Source organism: Dermacentor albipictus, chromosome 1 (assembly GCF_038994185.2).
Source record: "Dermacentor albipictus isolate Rhodes 1998 colony chromosome 1, USDA_Dalb.pri_finalv2, whole genome shotgun sequence".
Lineage (NCBI taxonomy): Eukaryota > Metazoa > Arthropoda > Arachnida > Ixodida > Ixodidae > Dermacentor > Dermacentor albipictus.
In genome coordinates this window covers 488,633,455-488,650,434 of record NC_091821.1, presented here as the reverse complement: position 1 = coordinate 488,650,434, position 16,980 = coordinate 488,633,455, and the positions used below count along the sequence as shown (strand labels likewise).

The 16,980-nt window shown below is 50.2% G+C and overlaps 1 protein-coding gene across 2 annotated transcripts in view; it reads right to left on the bottom strand.

The window, feature by feature from the left end:
- The window catches only part of LOC135912810 (uncharacterized), a 72,376-nt gene extending 55,830 nt beyond the window's left edge, over positions 1-16,546 (bottom strand). The window contains exons 1-5 of one of the 2 annotated variants that reach the window (XM_065445354.1): positions 16,271-16,546; positions 14,089-14,319; positions 11,205-11,343; positions 8,490-8,836; positions 7,263-8,133 (exon numbers count right to left, since the gene is read on the bottom strand). In XM_065445354.1, the coding sequence (XP_065301426.1) occupies positions 7,263-8,133; positions 8,490-8,836; positions 11,205-11,343; positions 14,089-14,319; positions 16,271-16,404 (1,722 nt within the window). In that variant the 5' untranslated portion in view covers positions 16,405-16,546. The remainder of the gene's footprint in view (positions 1-7,262; positions 8,134-8,489; positions 8,837-11,204; positions 11,344-14,088; positions 14,320-16,270) is intronic. The other variant, XM_065445361.1, reaches the window with a different exon arrangement.
- Positions 16,547-16,980: the final 434 nt, after the last annotated feature.

Sequence of the window (16,980 nt, the reverse complement as noted above, 5' to 3'; positions counted from 1 at the left end):
CATCTCTCTCCCTGCTCCTCGTGATCCTGGCGTATTCTCGGGCAAAGATGGGGACGACGTCGACTACTGGATCAGCCGGTACGAACACGTCAGCCGCAATAACCGGTGGGACCCTACTATCATGCTCGCCAACGTAGTCTTTTACCTCGGTGGCACACCTCGAGTTTGGTTTCGGACGCACGAAGAGGAGCTCACCAGTTGGGATTCGTTCAAGCAAAAGCTCCGAGACTTGTTCGGCAACCCCTACGGTCACACACTTGCCGCGCAGAAGGCGCTTTCCGGCCGTGTGCAGACGTCAACAGAGCCCTATGTCACGTACATTCAGGACGTCCTGGCTCTGTGCCGCAAAGTTGATGCACACATGCCTGAGTCAGACAAGGTATCCCACATTCTCAAAGGCATTGCCGATGACGCCTTCAACTTGCTCGTGTTCAACAACGTCGCGACGGTGGATGCTGTCATCAAAGAGTGCCGCCGCCTGGAACTCGCTAAAAGCAGACGTATCGATCAGCAGTTTGCCCGTTTGCCCAACACCCCAGCGACTTCTTCCTGTGCCGACACTCCTCGTCCCAACAACACCGGCGATATTACCAAGATCGTTCGGCGTGAGATTGAGGCCGCCTATCCGGCTGCCTTCGACTCCAGCCCCACCAACGCACCGGCAGTCACGGTTTCCCTGATCCAGGCAGTTGTCCGCCAGGAGTTCGAAAACATGGGCCTTCACACCATCTGCTCGGCCCATCACCCTGATACCCATCCGGCTTCTTCGATTCCGCCCCGTCCCGCATCGTCTTACCCACCACGTTTCCGCAACCCAGCTGAATGGCGTACTGCTGACGACAAGCCCATTTGTTTTCACTGCCGTCGCATCGGGCACATTTCTCGGCACTGTCGAAGTCGCTGGACTTCCCCGACCCGGTCTGCTTATACTGCCTATTCTCGCCCCTCGGGTGGCCCTTCTCGTCCTTATGCCACACGCTCCGATAATGCCGCCACTGACTCTCCTGCGCCGAACCGCCCCTATTCTCGTTCACCTTCGCCCCAAGGACGACAATCTCGCTCTCCCCAGCCCCGTCGCTCCTTTTCGCCGACTCCCTTCGGACGCCGCTCCCAGCCGGAAAACTGAATGATGCAGCGCCTCGAGGTGACGCTGCATTGCTCCCTACGCCGCCAAATCCTCCACTGACGTTGCCCACTCATCTGAACCTTCTTGACGTGCAAGTCGACGGTGTTCCTGTATCTGCTCTTATAGACACTGGGGCGCATTTGTCGGTAATGAGCGCGGACTTTCGTACCCGCCTGAAAAAAATAATCACGCCCGCCACGACGCTTGTTGTCCGTGTCGCCGATGGCGGAACAGCCCCCGTAATTGGTATGTGTGCCGCCCGCGTCTCCTTCGCCGATCGCTCAACAGTCGTGCTATTCACGGTCATCGCCCACTGTCCCCATGACATCATCCTCGGCTTAGACTTCCTCTCCGCACATTCTGCTCTAATTGATTGTTCCGCCAGTACTCTCCGCCTTGACCTGCCTGTTCTGGATCCCGCTGAACCACATCCCAGTCGCCTCAGTTCCGTCGACTTTGTTCGCTTGCCACCTACGGCACTGACTTACGTTGACCTAGTGTCATCCCCACCAGTGCCCGACGGTCACTATATCGCGGCTCCTATACAAGACGTCCTCCTTACACACGGGATCACGGTACCTCATACCGTTTTATCTATTACGGCTAATTGCGTCTGCCTGCCAGTGGTCAATTTTGGCTTGACGACACAAGTACTGCCACGCGGGATGTCTCTGGCCCAGCTTTGCTCATTCAAAGATCACTCAATAGCATCTATTGAGGTAGACAGCCATTCAACCGATCCTCCTCTACCATCTCAGTCGACAACTTGCACCATCGCCGACTTACAGAAAATGATTGCGCCCGACATGCCGTCCGAGCACGCTCGTGAGCTCTACCGCGTTCTGTTTTCCTACAACGATATTTTTGACTTTCACGATCGTCCTTTGGCCCAAACTGCAACTGTTAAACATCGCATTAATACCGGCGATGCCCCTCCTATTCATCGCCGCCCGTATCGAGTGTCACCGGTTGAGCGTCAAGTTATTCACGCTGAAGTGCGCAAAATGCTTGCCAATAACATCATAGAACCGTCATGTAGTCCATGGGCGTCACCGGTTGTACTGGTAAAAAAGAAGGATGGCTCATGGCGCTTTTGCGTGGATTATCGGCACCTTAACAGGGTTACCAAAAAGGACGTGTATCCCCTACCTCGGATCGATGACGCCCTTGACTGCCTCCATGGTGCTCGCTACTTCTCTTCTATTGACCTCCGCTCCGGCTACTGGCAGATTGCTGTGGACGATCTCGACCGCGAGAAGACTGCTTTTGTAACTCCGGACGGTCTTTATCAATTCAAAGTGATGCCGTTTGGTCTATGTAACGCCCCTGCCACTTTTGAACGCATGATGGACTCCCTTCTTCACGGTTTCAAATGGTCCATATGCCTGTGCTACTTGGACGACGTCATAGTATTCTCCCCAACGTTCGCTACGCACCTCGAGCGCCTCTCGGCAGTCCTGGACGTTTTTCGTCGCGCCGGTCTGCAACTGAACGCATCGAAGTGCCAATTCGGCCGTCGCCAGATTACCGTCCTTGGGCATCTCGTTGACGCGAACGGAGTGCAACCGGACCCAGGCAAGATCCATGCTGTTACGCACTTTCCTGTTCCGAAGTGTGTCAAGGATGTGCGCAGCTTCATCGGCCTTTGTTCCTACTTCCGCCGTTTCGTGAAAAATTTCGCGGCCATAGCACGACCACTAACCGAGCTTTTGAAAAAAGACGCCCCTTTCCAGTGGGGCGATCACGAAGCCTCTGCATTCTCGCATCTAATCGACGTTCTCACAACGCCTCCCGTTCTGGCCCATTTCGATCCTTCAGCGCCTACCGAAGTTCGTACTGATGCCAGCGGTCACGGAATTGGCGCAGTACTGGCACAACGCCAGCGCGGCAACGACCGTGTTATCGCTTACGCCAGCAGGCTCCTCTCACCCGCGGAGCGCAACTATTCCATCACTGAGCGTGAGTGTCTGGCCCTAGTTTGGGCGGTTGCGAAGTTCCGCCCATACTTATATGGCCGACCCTTTTCCGTTATCACAGACCATCACGCGCTTTGTTGGTTATGCTCATTGAAAGACCCTTCAAGACGACTTGGTCGCTGGGCCTTACGCCTCCAAGAATATTCGTTCTCTGTCACCTACAAATCTGGCCGACTACACAAGGACGCTGACTGCCTGTCTCGCTACCCGGTAGACGAGCCTGACGACGCCGACAGTAGTACCGCCGACGGCATTTTCTCTGTGTCTGCCTTCGCTAACATCGCCGATGAGCAGTACCGAGACCTATCGCTGCGAGTACTCATCGAGCGTCTGCGCTCTACACCTACCGACGCATCCGTTCGCCGATATGTCCTCCAGGGCGGCATTCTGTACCGAAGGAACTTCCTCCCTGACGGATCTGATCTTCTTCTTGTCGTGCCAAAACATCTACGACAGACTGTGCTCTTTGAGATGCATGACGCACCTACTGCAGGACATCTTGGCGTAACCCGCACGTACGACCGCGTCCGCCGCCGCTTCTATTGGCCCGGTCTCGCTCGCTCCGTCCGACAGTATGTTGCTGCCTGCGATACCTGCCAGCGTCGGAAAACACCTCAGGTGCTACCTGCCGGTCATCTCCAGCCCATCACTGTCCCTGTGGAACCGTTCTTTCGTGTTGGATTAGACCTCCTCGGTCCCTTTCCCACGTCATCCTCTGGGAACAAATGGGTAGCCGTCGCAACTGATTACGCCACCCGATACGCTATCACGCGGGCTCTCCCTACCAGTTGCGCCACTGACGTCGCGGACTTTCTCTTGCGTGACATTATCTTACTTCATGGCGCCCCGCGACAGCTGCTCACTGACCGTGGTCGTAACTTCCTCTCGAAAGTTATCGCCGACATTGTACGTTCCTGCTCCACTCAACACAAGCTGACTACCTCATACCATCCTCAAACCAATGGCCTGACAGAGCGGTTAAACCGTACTCTTACCGATATGCTGTCAAAGTACGTTTCCAAGGACCACCGCGACTGGGACAGTGCCCTTCCTTACGTCACATTCGCTTATAATTCTTCCCGGCACGACACCGCCGGATTTTCTCCCTTTTATCTGCTCTACGGTCGCGAACCGACCTTGCCCCTTGACACGGCACTTCCTCCTGCTTCGATCTCAACCAGCGAGTATGCGCGCGACGCCATCGCTCTCGCCGACCATGCACGCCAGCTTGCCCGTGCTCGACTGACAGACTTGCAAACCACTCAGCAGCGTCAGTACAACGCCCGCCACCGTGACGTACAGTTTTCGCCTGGTGCGCTCGTGCTCTTGTGGTCGCCCTCTCGTCACGTCGGACTTTCAGAGAAGCTTCTTTCGCGATACACAGGGCCCTACCGCGTGCTGCGCCAGGTGACGCCTGTGACTTACGAAATTGCTCCTGTGGGCTCAAGCTCGTCCTCTCCTGTGGCATCGAGTGATGTCGTACACGTCAGTAGGCTCAAGGCCTACTACACTGCTTCCGAGTCCGATCTTTAGTCGCTCCGGGACGGCGCTTTTGCAGCCGGGGGTAGTGCTACGGCACAATATGTGCGATCACGAAAGGCCAGCAGTGTGAAGACGACGACGACGATTTAGAAGCTAGCGCGGGCTGTTGCCTCTTGGCCAAGCGCAGCGTATTTTCCTTGTAAATATATTTGTACATAGCTTGTCGTCTGCGTCTTCCTACGTAACAATATTAAAGCAGGGATGAGTCTGTTCCGTGTTTCATTCTTTTTTTTTCATCTTTTCGCTCGTCCCTGTTGCGGGTCGCTGTGTCGCAGTATGCAACGCAACCTCACATCCAGCGTTTCGTTAGTTAGTTAGTTAAATGGGGTTTAATGGCGCAAAAGCAGCTAAGGCTATGCTGCGCCAAACACGAGGTGTCTTAAAATCCAGTTTGTGAAGGAAAAGGCTGGGTTAGTAATCTATATTTTATGTAAAAATCCAGTGTCTTGTAGAAATTTACGGACGTCACATAATGGGACTAGCGGATGATCCCCTAAAATCAGAGCAGCGTGTAAAGGTATGTGTAGTTGATATAATTTGTGCAAAAATGTTCGTCTGTGTGTTTCCGTCTGCGTACATGTGAGTAATATGTGCATAACTGTTAGTGGCTGTTGACATTTCTCGCATGTTGGTGTGTCTTCTTTCGTAAGTAAGTAATTGTGTGTGAGGTGTGTGTGCCCAATGCGTAGTCGGCATAAAACTACTTCGATGAACCGCTCCTGATGATAGCATGACTTCCACTCGCCAACTATGGGTTTCGTGAGATGTAGCTTGTTGTCGGCACAAAGGTCCCACTCGCGTTGCCATTTTACCGTTAAGGCTTTTCTAATTGCACGGATGCTATCTTTGTATGGGAGTGTTGTGTTTGTGATGTCTTTGTGCGCTGCCATCAATGCATATCTATCAGCTTCTTCGTTACCTGGTATCCCAACATGGCTTGGGACCCAGCAGAAACGAATTGACCTCCCGTATTCGTTAAGCTCCACCATGTTTAAAATATCTCCAATCAAGGGTTCACACTCAGATTTAAGGTTTAGAGCCTTTAGTGTGCTTAAAGAATCTGTGTATATGACTGCATTTTTGTGTTTCTCAGCGATAATCTTTTTTACAACAAGCCATATAGCGAAAACTTCGGCCGTGAAGACAGAGGCGTGTTGTGGCAATCGAATACTTGTTCCCCAATTTTCCGTTACGGCGCCCACTCCCACGTGATCTTTTGTTTTAGAGCCATCAGTGTAATATTGCATGTTATTTTGATATTTGTCCTGAAGTGCACGGAATTCTTGTGTAATGTGTTCGTGTGGGGTGTCTTTCTTCTTTAAATGAGTCAATGTCCAGTCGCACAACTGTGTGAAATCGTACCACGGGGCCAGCCGTTGTGGTTTCTTGGCAACCTGGAGGACTTCGTGGGAAATGTCATAATCCCGAACATATTCCTCATATCGCAGGACAAGCGGTTTAATCGTGTTTGGTTTATTTGTATAGTGTAGGCGTGAGTTGCATTGTGTGAGTATATTGTAGCATATGTGTTGTGGTGATGACTGAATTCTTAGTACGTAGGAAAAAGTGAGTAATGCTCTACGCTGATGTAATGAGGGTTCATTACACTCAACATATAAACTTTGCACAGGTGACGTTCTGTAGGCGCCACTTGCCAGTCGCAGTCCAAGGTTATGTACTGGATCAAGTCGCTTGATGTATGACTGTCTGGCTGAACCGTAAACTACGGAGCCGTAGTCTAAAAGGCTACGCACAAGAGACCGGTAAACTCGTAAAAGGCACGTTCGGTCGGAACCCCAGTGTTTATGGGACAAAACTTTAAGGATATTTAGAGCTTTATTTGCTTTAATCTTCAGTGCTTTTATGTGAGTTAGGAAGTTAAGTTTGGTGTCAAAGGTTACTCCTAAAAACTTATGGTCTTGTTTCACCGGCAATATGGTGTCGTTGAATTTTAGGACTGGATCGCTATGTAGCCCTCGTTTCTGAGAGAACAAAACAGTAACTGTTTTCTGTGTGGAGAAACGGAAACCATTTTTGTTAGCCCATTGTGTAAGTTTATTAATTGTTATCTGGAGCTGCCTCTCACAGGTTAGCAAATTTGAGTTTCGTTTCTTGCTCATGAATTCAGAAGATAAGCTGCATGTTTGTCGCAATTATGAACGAAATTCAGCCGCGATTTTATTGCACAGGGAGTGTGAGCTTTCTTCTAAAATCGCACATTCCTACACAGAAACCTAGCACCACAATTCAGATTCTTTCGTAAGATTGACGGGCGCCCGATTTTATTAAATGTTTCAGCATTTCAAAAAAAGAATGTCATTGTATAGCAGGCCTTAGAACGCCGGGCTTTCGATGACAGCAGAGAAAAATGACGCGCCGTATACAAATACTGTAAATCAGAGTGAACACACGTGAGTTGTTACATTTCAGCCTCATCACAGGCCGGATCATAGCGTACGTGCAAGGTGCCTTGTCGTTGTTTACCATTATTATTTTTACGTTTCATTAGCCGGACCTTTTTGTTACTGCCGCTTCGCATCGTCATGCAAATCGCGCCCACGTTCACGTGGAAGACGCTTCGCAACATAATCGCGACAAAGTTGCCGAGTGACACTTACCACGAAGTAGGTGTAGTAAATCATCTCGACGAGACCGCGCGCAGCCTGCCATCCAAAACTAGCCATGAGCACCGGCAGCGGGTACCTCACGTCGAAGAGCGGCCACAGCTGGTTCGTGATTGGCACGTATATCTCTCGAGCCGCGAGCAGTCGGTAGGGGCGCACCTCGAACAACTGCGGCACGTAAACGTAGCTGCTGTTGGGCCTCCGAATGGATCGCAGCAGTAGGGCCGATTTGTACGCCTCCAGTGCTGTGTACATATTCATGAACATTCCATTCACGGCCGGCATGGTTCGGTAAATCCTCTCCAGCACGTCCCATCCGAGCGACATGTTGTAGACGTTCAACGAGAGGGTCTCGACGAAGTCGTGCATGTGCTCGGCCACGGCGACGTCGTATCGGGCCAAGAAGGACCGCAAGAGATTGCGCAGCGACGCGTACGTCTCGAACGCGACCGCCTTCTCCAACCGATGGACCTTGTCCTGCCTGGCTTTCCAGAAGGCTAGCGTTAGCGAGTTCTGCACGAGACTCGAGCAGCGCCGGCGAACGAAGTCCCATTCTTGTTCATGCGAACGCAGCTCTGTCATGAGCGAGTGTGTGAGATAGGGCGACGTGTAGGGGGCCAGGTACCAGACCAGGTAGGCTCCGGCGTACGACTTGAAGGCGGCTGCTTTGCTTGCGTCGGCCAGGTGCCGCTGCCGGAAGCCGATGAACACGGCACGCTGCATGCACACCATTTCGTCGTTGGGCCACTGCTGCGATTCGTCCGGTAGGTGGCGGTTTACGGCCAATCGCAGCGAGACATCGCTGAAGTTCATGAACTCCGGCTGGTTGATCTCGAAGTGGTACTTCAGGGCCCGCTCTATTTCCCTGCAATTTGTTCGACGTTGTCAGCCGTTAAGTAGATCACGGAACAAATTTTTCACTGCCTTTTATGAAAATTTAGTAAGTATATATTTGGTCTTGTGACACCCACGGTGTGCGTTAATTTTATCCATTTGGCAAGGACAGGAAAAACTTGCGTGCGTTCAGCCCGGTGAAATTCATGCATGAACGGTGCAGGATTTCCATATTCTGCCGACTACGGTTTATTGCGTGGATTACGTACTTGCATCGTTCAACGATCTATAATTATCCTTCCATTTTGGCACAGTAGCGTGTAAACACGGCATGCAAAGGCAAAATCAACATAACGAGCGTGGCTCATCGGCAGCCGAGTTACTCACGTATGCGTGCGAAGCAGGTGGCGTATCATTCTGTCGTACGACTGGCCCTTGCCTCCAATGTTCTCGGCGCACCGTCGCAGGAAGTTGAATATCGTCTTGTTCGTCCTCATTGCGCGTACGTGGCGGAACCAAATGCTGGTCGTGCCGTCCAATTGGACGTAGACGGCGTTCTGCCGGTTCTTGCGCGGGTGCCGGCCCACAGCAAAGGCCCACAGCAGGGGCAAGCTGTACTTAAACGAGGCGCCCACCAGAATGTCCAGCATCTCCAGCTCGGTGGACGGAGTCATCGCGGGCCACGGCAGTCGCAGTTTCTCGAGGATCTGCGTCATCGATCTCTCGTCGCTTTCCTGTGCAATCGGGACCCACCGCTCTCGTTACGAGCTGTATCTCATGTGTTTTTTTCATAAAGCGTATACTTTCAATCTCCTTTTGAATGAACCGCTTGCAATACGCCCGTTGAACATGTGATATTTGTTATCACCGCCTAAACATTGGTGTACCGTCTTGTCGAACAAAGTTATACCGGGATTCCATTATACCGAAATAAGTCTGGTTTGGGACCACTTGCCTGCATCCATCGCCACCGTTCAGGACAATGCAAGCTTGAAAGTGCTCAGCCGTGCACGACACAATACGTCAACTTTCACTGCTCCACGTTTGTTATTTGTCCCTATAGTACGTTCAGTCCTTTAGTTAATACCTAGCGTCGGGGCCAGATAGTACTTCAGCGAAGGTATTCCAATAAACAAACAAATTCATAACACTACATCACTGTTTTTTAATGAGCAGCCAGTACCCAGAACGTCCGGTTTACGCACGTTCTGCTTCTTCCTATGGCCAAAAATTCTGCATGAGAATGCTGCACCCACCCTTCCCTGCAACTTTTTTTACTGCATGCGCGCAGAGGAGAGGAGGCGTAAAGGAGTGAGCAATTTTCTACTTTCACGCTGCAAACATAGTGTGTCAAGGCTGTTTCAAGGTATTTGCTTAAGCGCCCATGACTTGTCGTACGCTGCACTGTGACTGCACGCAAACCGTTTGCGAAGCACGGTGGCGCGGGTCACGGCTGTACATTTGGTACCCGGATGTACCCGCGTATGTAAGCGTGCTGCTCCACTGGTACGGGAAAAGGAAACCCCGCTTGTTCTTTAGCATGGCTAGACTGTACTAGAATAACACGGTCGGACTGGACTGCGAGTGCGCTTCCCCCAAGACGGCTTTGCGATCCCTAGGAGGGCAACAAGTTTTCTTTGATTTCCTTTTTTTCTTTTTTCTTTTTTACTCCGCGGGCCGTAGTTCAAGCGCCTACCATGCGAAGGCAGCACGCGCAAACTCCAGCTAGAGTTTCTGTGTATGGCTCGCGTAGTGCACTGTAACTATAACCACCGCTGCCCCAGCTGTTCCACAAGAACCTGCACGGTCAGCGGATAATCCAGCACTAGGAATTCATCAATGGCACGTGCCGCGCTGAATTTTCATAGGAAAATTTGAAAGCACGCATTTTGGACTATAGTGACGCGATGCCTGCTTATACACTGCGGGTATACACTGTGAGTTAGTAGTGCGCGGAGACGACTCCTCCACACTTCGGGTGTCCTGAGTCGATATTGTGCCAAGGCTCGGTTTAACAGGCGATCTCAAAGCCATAGTGTGTTGCTGCGTAGCCCCGCGTAAATACCAATCAAGCAAGACGCCTGGCGTCGTTTCCTGTAGACAAAGAGTTGTGCTCTAAATGGCAAAAGAACATTTCAAGAGTCGCTATCGAAGACCTTTCGTTCAGAGCGATTGTATTGACGGGTAGTCTTGTCCCGCCGTGTCTTTACAGTCGAGCCGAAGCCAAGACAATGGCGACCTGCTAGCCCTGTCGTTAACAGTTCATTCTGACACGTGTACTTGTTTGTCTTCCTCTGGTGACCGCTTTCCACCGGCTACCAAATGTTCAACGTTATCGCTAGGATAAGAAAAACACGCCTTCAAGTGGCGAACTGCGCCAATGACTAGTCGAGCGTCTCGTGCAAAACGAGTTCACTGCAAACACTCTCAAACAGGAAGTTCACATTTTCGAATACCAATCTTCATCTAAAAGGACATTTCAGTTTGATTGTTTCAGCTATGCGTTCGGCTGCCTAACATAAGTACAAAACCGAAAGCTCTCTGCTTACCCGCCCATTCTTTTCCTGAATACCAACGCCAGGTGTCACCACTAGCCGGCACAGTACAAAGCCTTTGCTCTGCATGCTTCGTATTTCTTTTGCCACATGTCGGCCGTGGCAAACCCATTAGTCATAACAGCTACTGTATTTGATACCACATTTCAAGTGCGATACACTAACTGATGTTATTGCAGCTCATCACTTTTTTTTCTATTTATTTTACTTTACGCGTTTTGCGACGAACAGCAAACAATCCTAATAAGTGTTTTAATCTCGTTCTTCGGCAGATGCCTCTCTGATTGCTTCGGATTTTTATGCAGTAACGCGAAAATTAAATTTCCGTTCTACGCGGGTACCTAGACGATTTTTGGAATTTAGTAAATTGAAAAATTCACGCGGAAAAAAAGCATTGCTAGCTCTCAAGCAGCTATAGGAACACGTAACAATGAGTTTGGCATATTTCCTGCGCTCATTCAGTCCATGAAGTTCCGGGGTGAAGACACGCGACAATTTAGTTCGCGGTACAGCATCCTGCCGGCCAGTTGACCTGGCAGGGCCTTACCTGTGACCGACACTTCACCAGCAGCTTGGTCATTTTGTATCGCACCCCGCTATGCTTGATGTGAGAGAAGCGGTCTTTGTCTTCCAAGAAGATCGCTTCACGCAGGAACTCCGCGTCTTGGTACGAATCGTACTTCTGCCTGCGTGGTTCATTCAGTGACATCATGGAAAGGCGCTGTACGCAACACCCTCCACGTCCTTCTCTACTTAGCCGGCGGGAGAGAACAACTTCGATAAACCGAGAAGGCGTTACTGCACACAATGTTGCGCCATATATCGCGTCGCTGCTTCGTATTATGGCTGAAACTAGTTTTTTTTTATATTTTGCTTTTGGAAACCAGGCGGAGACACACGACAATGTATACTTGCAAGGAGAGGAACGAGGGAGCGCGCGCATTCCTGCTGGCAGAACACGCTCCTAGTTTGATGCGTACAGTCACGCGTGGCATGGAGGCTGAAATGCGACCAATCACTGACTCGGTAAGTGTTCCGTAATAGGACGTCCTAAACGTGATAGAGGTGAGACTCGACGAGACTATCGTATCTTCTCTCCCTGCTTTGGCCTTCCTTCGGGCAGTGCCACTCCCGCTCAGATACACTTGCTTGTTGCTTCCTTTCTTCGTGCTTTTGTTTTAGCAATACATAATTTTTTCACTATTGCCATGAAGTGCAATAAAGCATCGACTTTACAGCGCTCAGTGGTTGCCTCCCGGAGGGGTTGCAATGGTTGCACCCCGATTATTCGCACAAGCGGAAGCCAACGCGCTGTCTTCCTTGTCAATTATTTCAAGTAAAATAAACACATTCAGCTCCCTCTTGTGATAAGTATACAAACGTTTACAAATTTGCGTTTCGGTACCGTCACGATATCACACAAGACGAGAATTAGACAACTAAACTGACGGTTGATGAAGGTACGGGTGAGAAAACAAGATTGCACGTTCATCTCAGCGCGAGCGCAGGCTGCTGCAAGGCACAGAGGAAAGCCAGTCAGCAGCGGTTGACATCAAAGAAACGGAATGTACTCCGCGGTGTATTAGTGCACCATGCGATTAGTTATCCAATGTTTTACCTTGTTTGTTGTTAGGGAGGAAATAGAGGACTCCCAGAAGACCGTGTATTTCTTTATTCGACGTTAGTCGCTTTACCTATTCGACCTTACCCTGCTTATTACCATCTTACTCTTACACAGAGTCTTCACTTGAACTTTACTTTTTCTTGTCGTTGTTGCTTGCATTATACTGCACTACCTTCGCGATAGACCACGATTTATTTTTTATGCGAAGCATATTACGAGAGCTCAACCCAGCTCCCCAGGCGCGGCGGTGTCGCCTTGAAACCACGTGACACCATGACGTCACGACAGAGGAGAAGTGGCTTTGGCTCAACTCTTGCAAGATGGGCTGGGTGGGAATCGAACCAGGCTCTCTGGAGTGTGAGACGGAGACGCTACCACTGAGCCACGAGTACGATGCTTCAAAGCGGTACAAAAGCGCCTCTAGTGAATGCGGTGTTGCCTTAGAAACGAGCTGTTTCTAAGGCTCAGGCGTGCGTCGCTTGCTCAGGCACACATTTCGTTGCCGCGCCGAACGCTGCGTTGCTCGACGCTCACCGCGTCCAATGCGGGGCGTCCAAGGCGAAGCAAAGTAACGCATGAGTTGTTTCTTCGTCTAGCCGAACCAAATATAGCAAGCAACAGCAGTTCACCAAGCTAAACAGTGGTTCAACAACTAAAATAAAGGCTAGTATGCTTCGCATCCTGGGCTTAACCTTACCTAAGCCACAGCCATTTTTTTAGTAAAACCACACTTCCGTTTCTGAGTTTAGGCGTGCGCAGTTTAAACGAGCACACTTGGGTTTCATTTCGGCCTTTTTTCTTAATTACGCAATATTACTGGTCCGTACTTGACTCTGCGCTTAACTTTTTGCGGCGTTTTCATTCGAAGCTTCAATTTCGGGCCTTTTTCGTTGCCCTACGTGCACTAGAACGCCTCAGATTGTCTCATTTATGAGACGAAAGTGGTTAGGTACCCAGATCCCACGGACCTGAAATTTGTTTGAACTCGCCAAAGAAGAACATGCGTTCAAAAAACGTAGAGAAGAACTGATATTCTTGTGTCCGCCGCGACGAAAACGCCCTCCGATGGCACATTACTTGTAATTCGTTTTCATACATAGCAGGGAAGCATGCGGAAGCGAGAGAGACTTTTTTCCGCGCTCGCATCCATGACTAAAAAAATAGTGCGTCACATGTGAAAGCAAAATGCCCATACGCACGTGATGCCTCGTGTTTCGATATAAAATAAAGTCTCATATTTTTATGTCGCAAAATATGAAGTATTTATCACGTGAAAGGCATCGATGGTCAAAACCTATTTGCGACCACACCAGCTGAGTGGCACGCTTCTGCAACCAGCAGCCACGGTGTGTCATTTGCACTCGCGACCAAAACGTAGTACGCCACAAACGAGAACCACAAACGTGCGCAATATGACATAAGTTTGCGACTGCAAATTAAAGCTGTAATATATGTAATAATTTATTCTTTCGAAACCGTCACAACAGATCTGCAGCAACTGAACCACGAAACACGGGGAGTGAGACCATCTATGACTGCACTACTTGCTGTACTTTCGGCAGCGTTGCCTGCGCTATATGAAACGTTGTATAGAATGGCCCACGGTAGCCCTTCAACCTTCACACAGCGCGTGACTGTACAATCGCGACAGTCTGCTTATGCTGCAAAGTTCACACTGGTTGCCTTAACGCCATTCCCGTCGTTGGGCAAATAAACAGAACTGGTGATGCGGGTATTTTCGCAGCAAATGCCAGCACCGTTGTGGCTTTGCTTAGCCGGCGAGCATTGAATCAGTTAGCATGCGTACAGGGGTCCTTCGAAAACGTCCTCCGTCTGCGTCCATCGCCCGCAGACGTGCTGGTAGAAGTCGTGGCACGGGCTCGCCGCGGTGTTCAGCGCACGTCTGAGGCCCGCCTCCAGGGAGAGGCATCGCACGCCCTCGCAGCGAACCAGGGCATGGCGCACCGCCACGGGGACGCCGATCCACACGGCAGCCGAGACGAGGCCCAGGGCGCCGACGAACGCCACGTGCCGATTCCTGCGTCGAGACGCCGCGGAAGCGCGCGTTGCTTTTTTTGGAGTGTAAACATCTTTCGACCAGAACTGCACGATGCCTGCGGGGGCACCCTTCATTGAACAGTGTTGCGTGCAGACAAATACCACATGTTTTTTTTTTTACTTTCGGTAGTGAGTACGAAGTGCCTTGCTAAATGACTTCGACCCACATTATTTGACTGGCAGCAAGCGTCATTCCTCGGTGTTTAGAGCAGGAACGCACAAGTTCGGCACGCGACTCACTTTCTTCTGGAAGCACGGTCACGTGGTCATAGGCGAAATACCGATTAAAAATCTACAGCTGCACTGGTGTAACAGACATGACAAAGCAAATGAAACATAAATCTGTGGCCCGCATATGACGACAGAAGGCGCAGATGGTTTGGGGTGAAGCCCAATTCTAGTTTTCGGCCTTGTGTTTTCCCGTTACTGCTGAAAAAGCTTCCGCAAAAAAAAAAAAAATGTTTTCATATTTATTTTCGTTGATTGTGCTTGTTCGCTGTGTTTCTTTTTCCATTGGGATAAATAATTTCAAAATTTCTACGTATTTATACCTGCCACCATGGAAGGGTTAAGCGATATCGAAAGGAGAATAATATGCTGCCTGGTTATACCTGCAGAAGTTCGATAACATAAGCTTCTTATGACATGGAGAAAATTTGGGTCCCCCAAATTTCTGCACAGTAACCTGGTAGCTGTCGCTACCCTGGTACGAGTGTGGATGACTAGGCCTTCCGGCCTGCGGGCCCGCCCACTTGCCGATTACAACGATGACACGACGATGACCAATGAACGACGATGGAGTGATGACAAAGTGACGACGACCGACAGTATCTGATATCTGGTCTGCACTACGCCCCAACAACAAAGACACGACGGTGATGACAGGACAACAAAAGTATGTTTGTGTTGTAGATTACGCCAGCGCTTGCTTACATAATCTGCCGCCCCCAGCCGCTTCGCTTTGCACTATATCATGTGCTGGTCTGCACTATACCCAGGACAGGCATCGTCAAAGACGGCAGCCAGCAGCTGGCAGGCAGCAGCTAGTAGCCAGCACCCACCACACAGCTAGTGTCATACAAGCTGCGGCCCAAGCTGTATAATCGGCAAACTATCAGCAGCTCGCATTCGCAAAGCGGGGAGAAGAGCAAAAGAAAGCTTCGCCTTAAAACGTGATGAGAGACGAACGCGTCATAAACCAGCACCGTGAGCGGCGCAGGGTAACGCATCTATAAGCACGTTTATCTGAATCCCGACAACGTACCGAATTTCGTAACGCATCGCGGTGATGCAATGCGACAATGTTAGCATCTGGAGCACCTCGCTTTGTCCGAAACAAGCCGCGATCTGTTTCTGGCGATCGCGCTTCGTCGGTGAGAGGAGGAGAGCCACACGCTGGTAGTAGTCTCACTTTTCCGCGCTACCTCGACACGATCACGTGCACAGCGTGAGTCGACTTATCCGTTGAAATGTACCCTCTCCAGGCGCATTAGTGCGTTTCGTCTTCCTAAAGCATTAGCGACATTTACATGGATGCGATGCGATGCGTGATTCTCGCAGTCACGTAAACGTGGCCTATATCTCTAGGATTACTAAACCCATTTGCACGTCATGAAAGACACCAACAGCTTGCTCACTCCTATTTGCGGACGTAAATAAAACATTTGTACAAAAAAACACGAAATCACATTTGGTTCAGAACTAAATACTACTGCAATAGATAAATGATAACTGTTCGCAGAACTATCCACTACTGAGAACTCTCTCCTGCGTACCAAAGCACTACTTTAGGCTACACATTAAGCTTCCCGAGAATAAAGCAAGACATTAAACCACTAAAGAAGCGCAGCACATATGATACGCTGGGCACTAGAAGGATATCGTTGCAACCAATGCGACCCTGGAGAGCGGTCATGCACGCGTCCTGTCACCTGATCGCTCCGGGTGGCGGCTCCTCGTCAGTGCCATGGGTACTCTGGCTAATCAGCTCACGAGGAACTGCCGCAGGGGCTGGTTCCGATGTGGACATTGCTACGGTTGCCTCCTGGGTGTGTTTCGGCCCCATGAAGGTACAGGGCAGAGCGCTACTCTGGGAAGTTGCACCTGATGACCAGTTTCTCCTGCATGAAACACACAAAGACTGAAAGGTCGATGCAAGCCGTCACGCAGGACGCGAAGCATTCACGGGACGTCGCGCGATGGCGCTAGCTTCTTCTTTGTCTTCACCTCGAGACCCATGAGCGTGACTCCCGCGTGAATCTTCCAATGTTGATCAACGCTATTATTAGCGCACTTTCCGAAATATAAATTTGGGAAACACGAGAAACAAAGAAATTCTTGGTTTTTACGTACCAAAACCACAATCTGATTATAAGGCACGCCGTAGTGGGAAAGTCCAGATTCAATTTGACCAGCTGTTGTTTTTAACGAGCACTTTAATCTAAATAACGAGAATTTGTGAATTTCGATTCCGTGAAAATTAGGCCGCTATGGTTGTGATTGAAAGCGTGACCTCCCAATGAGCAGCGGTAGATATGCAAACAAGAGAAACAGCTCAATTTGAAATGTAGTCGGTTTAGTGACGTTGACGCCCATAGCTTTGTTCACTGAAGTGCTGAGACAGAAAGGAAACAAACACTAC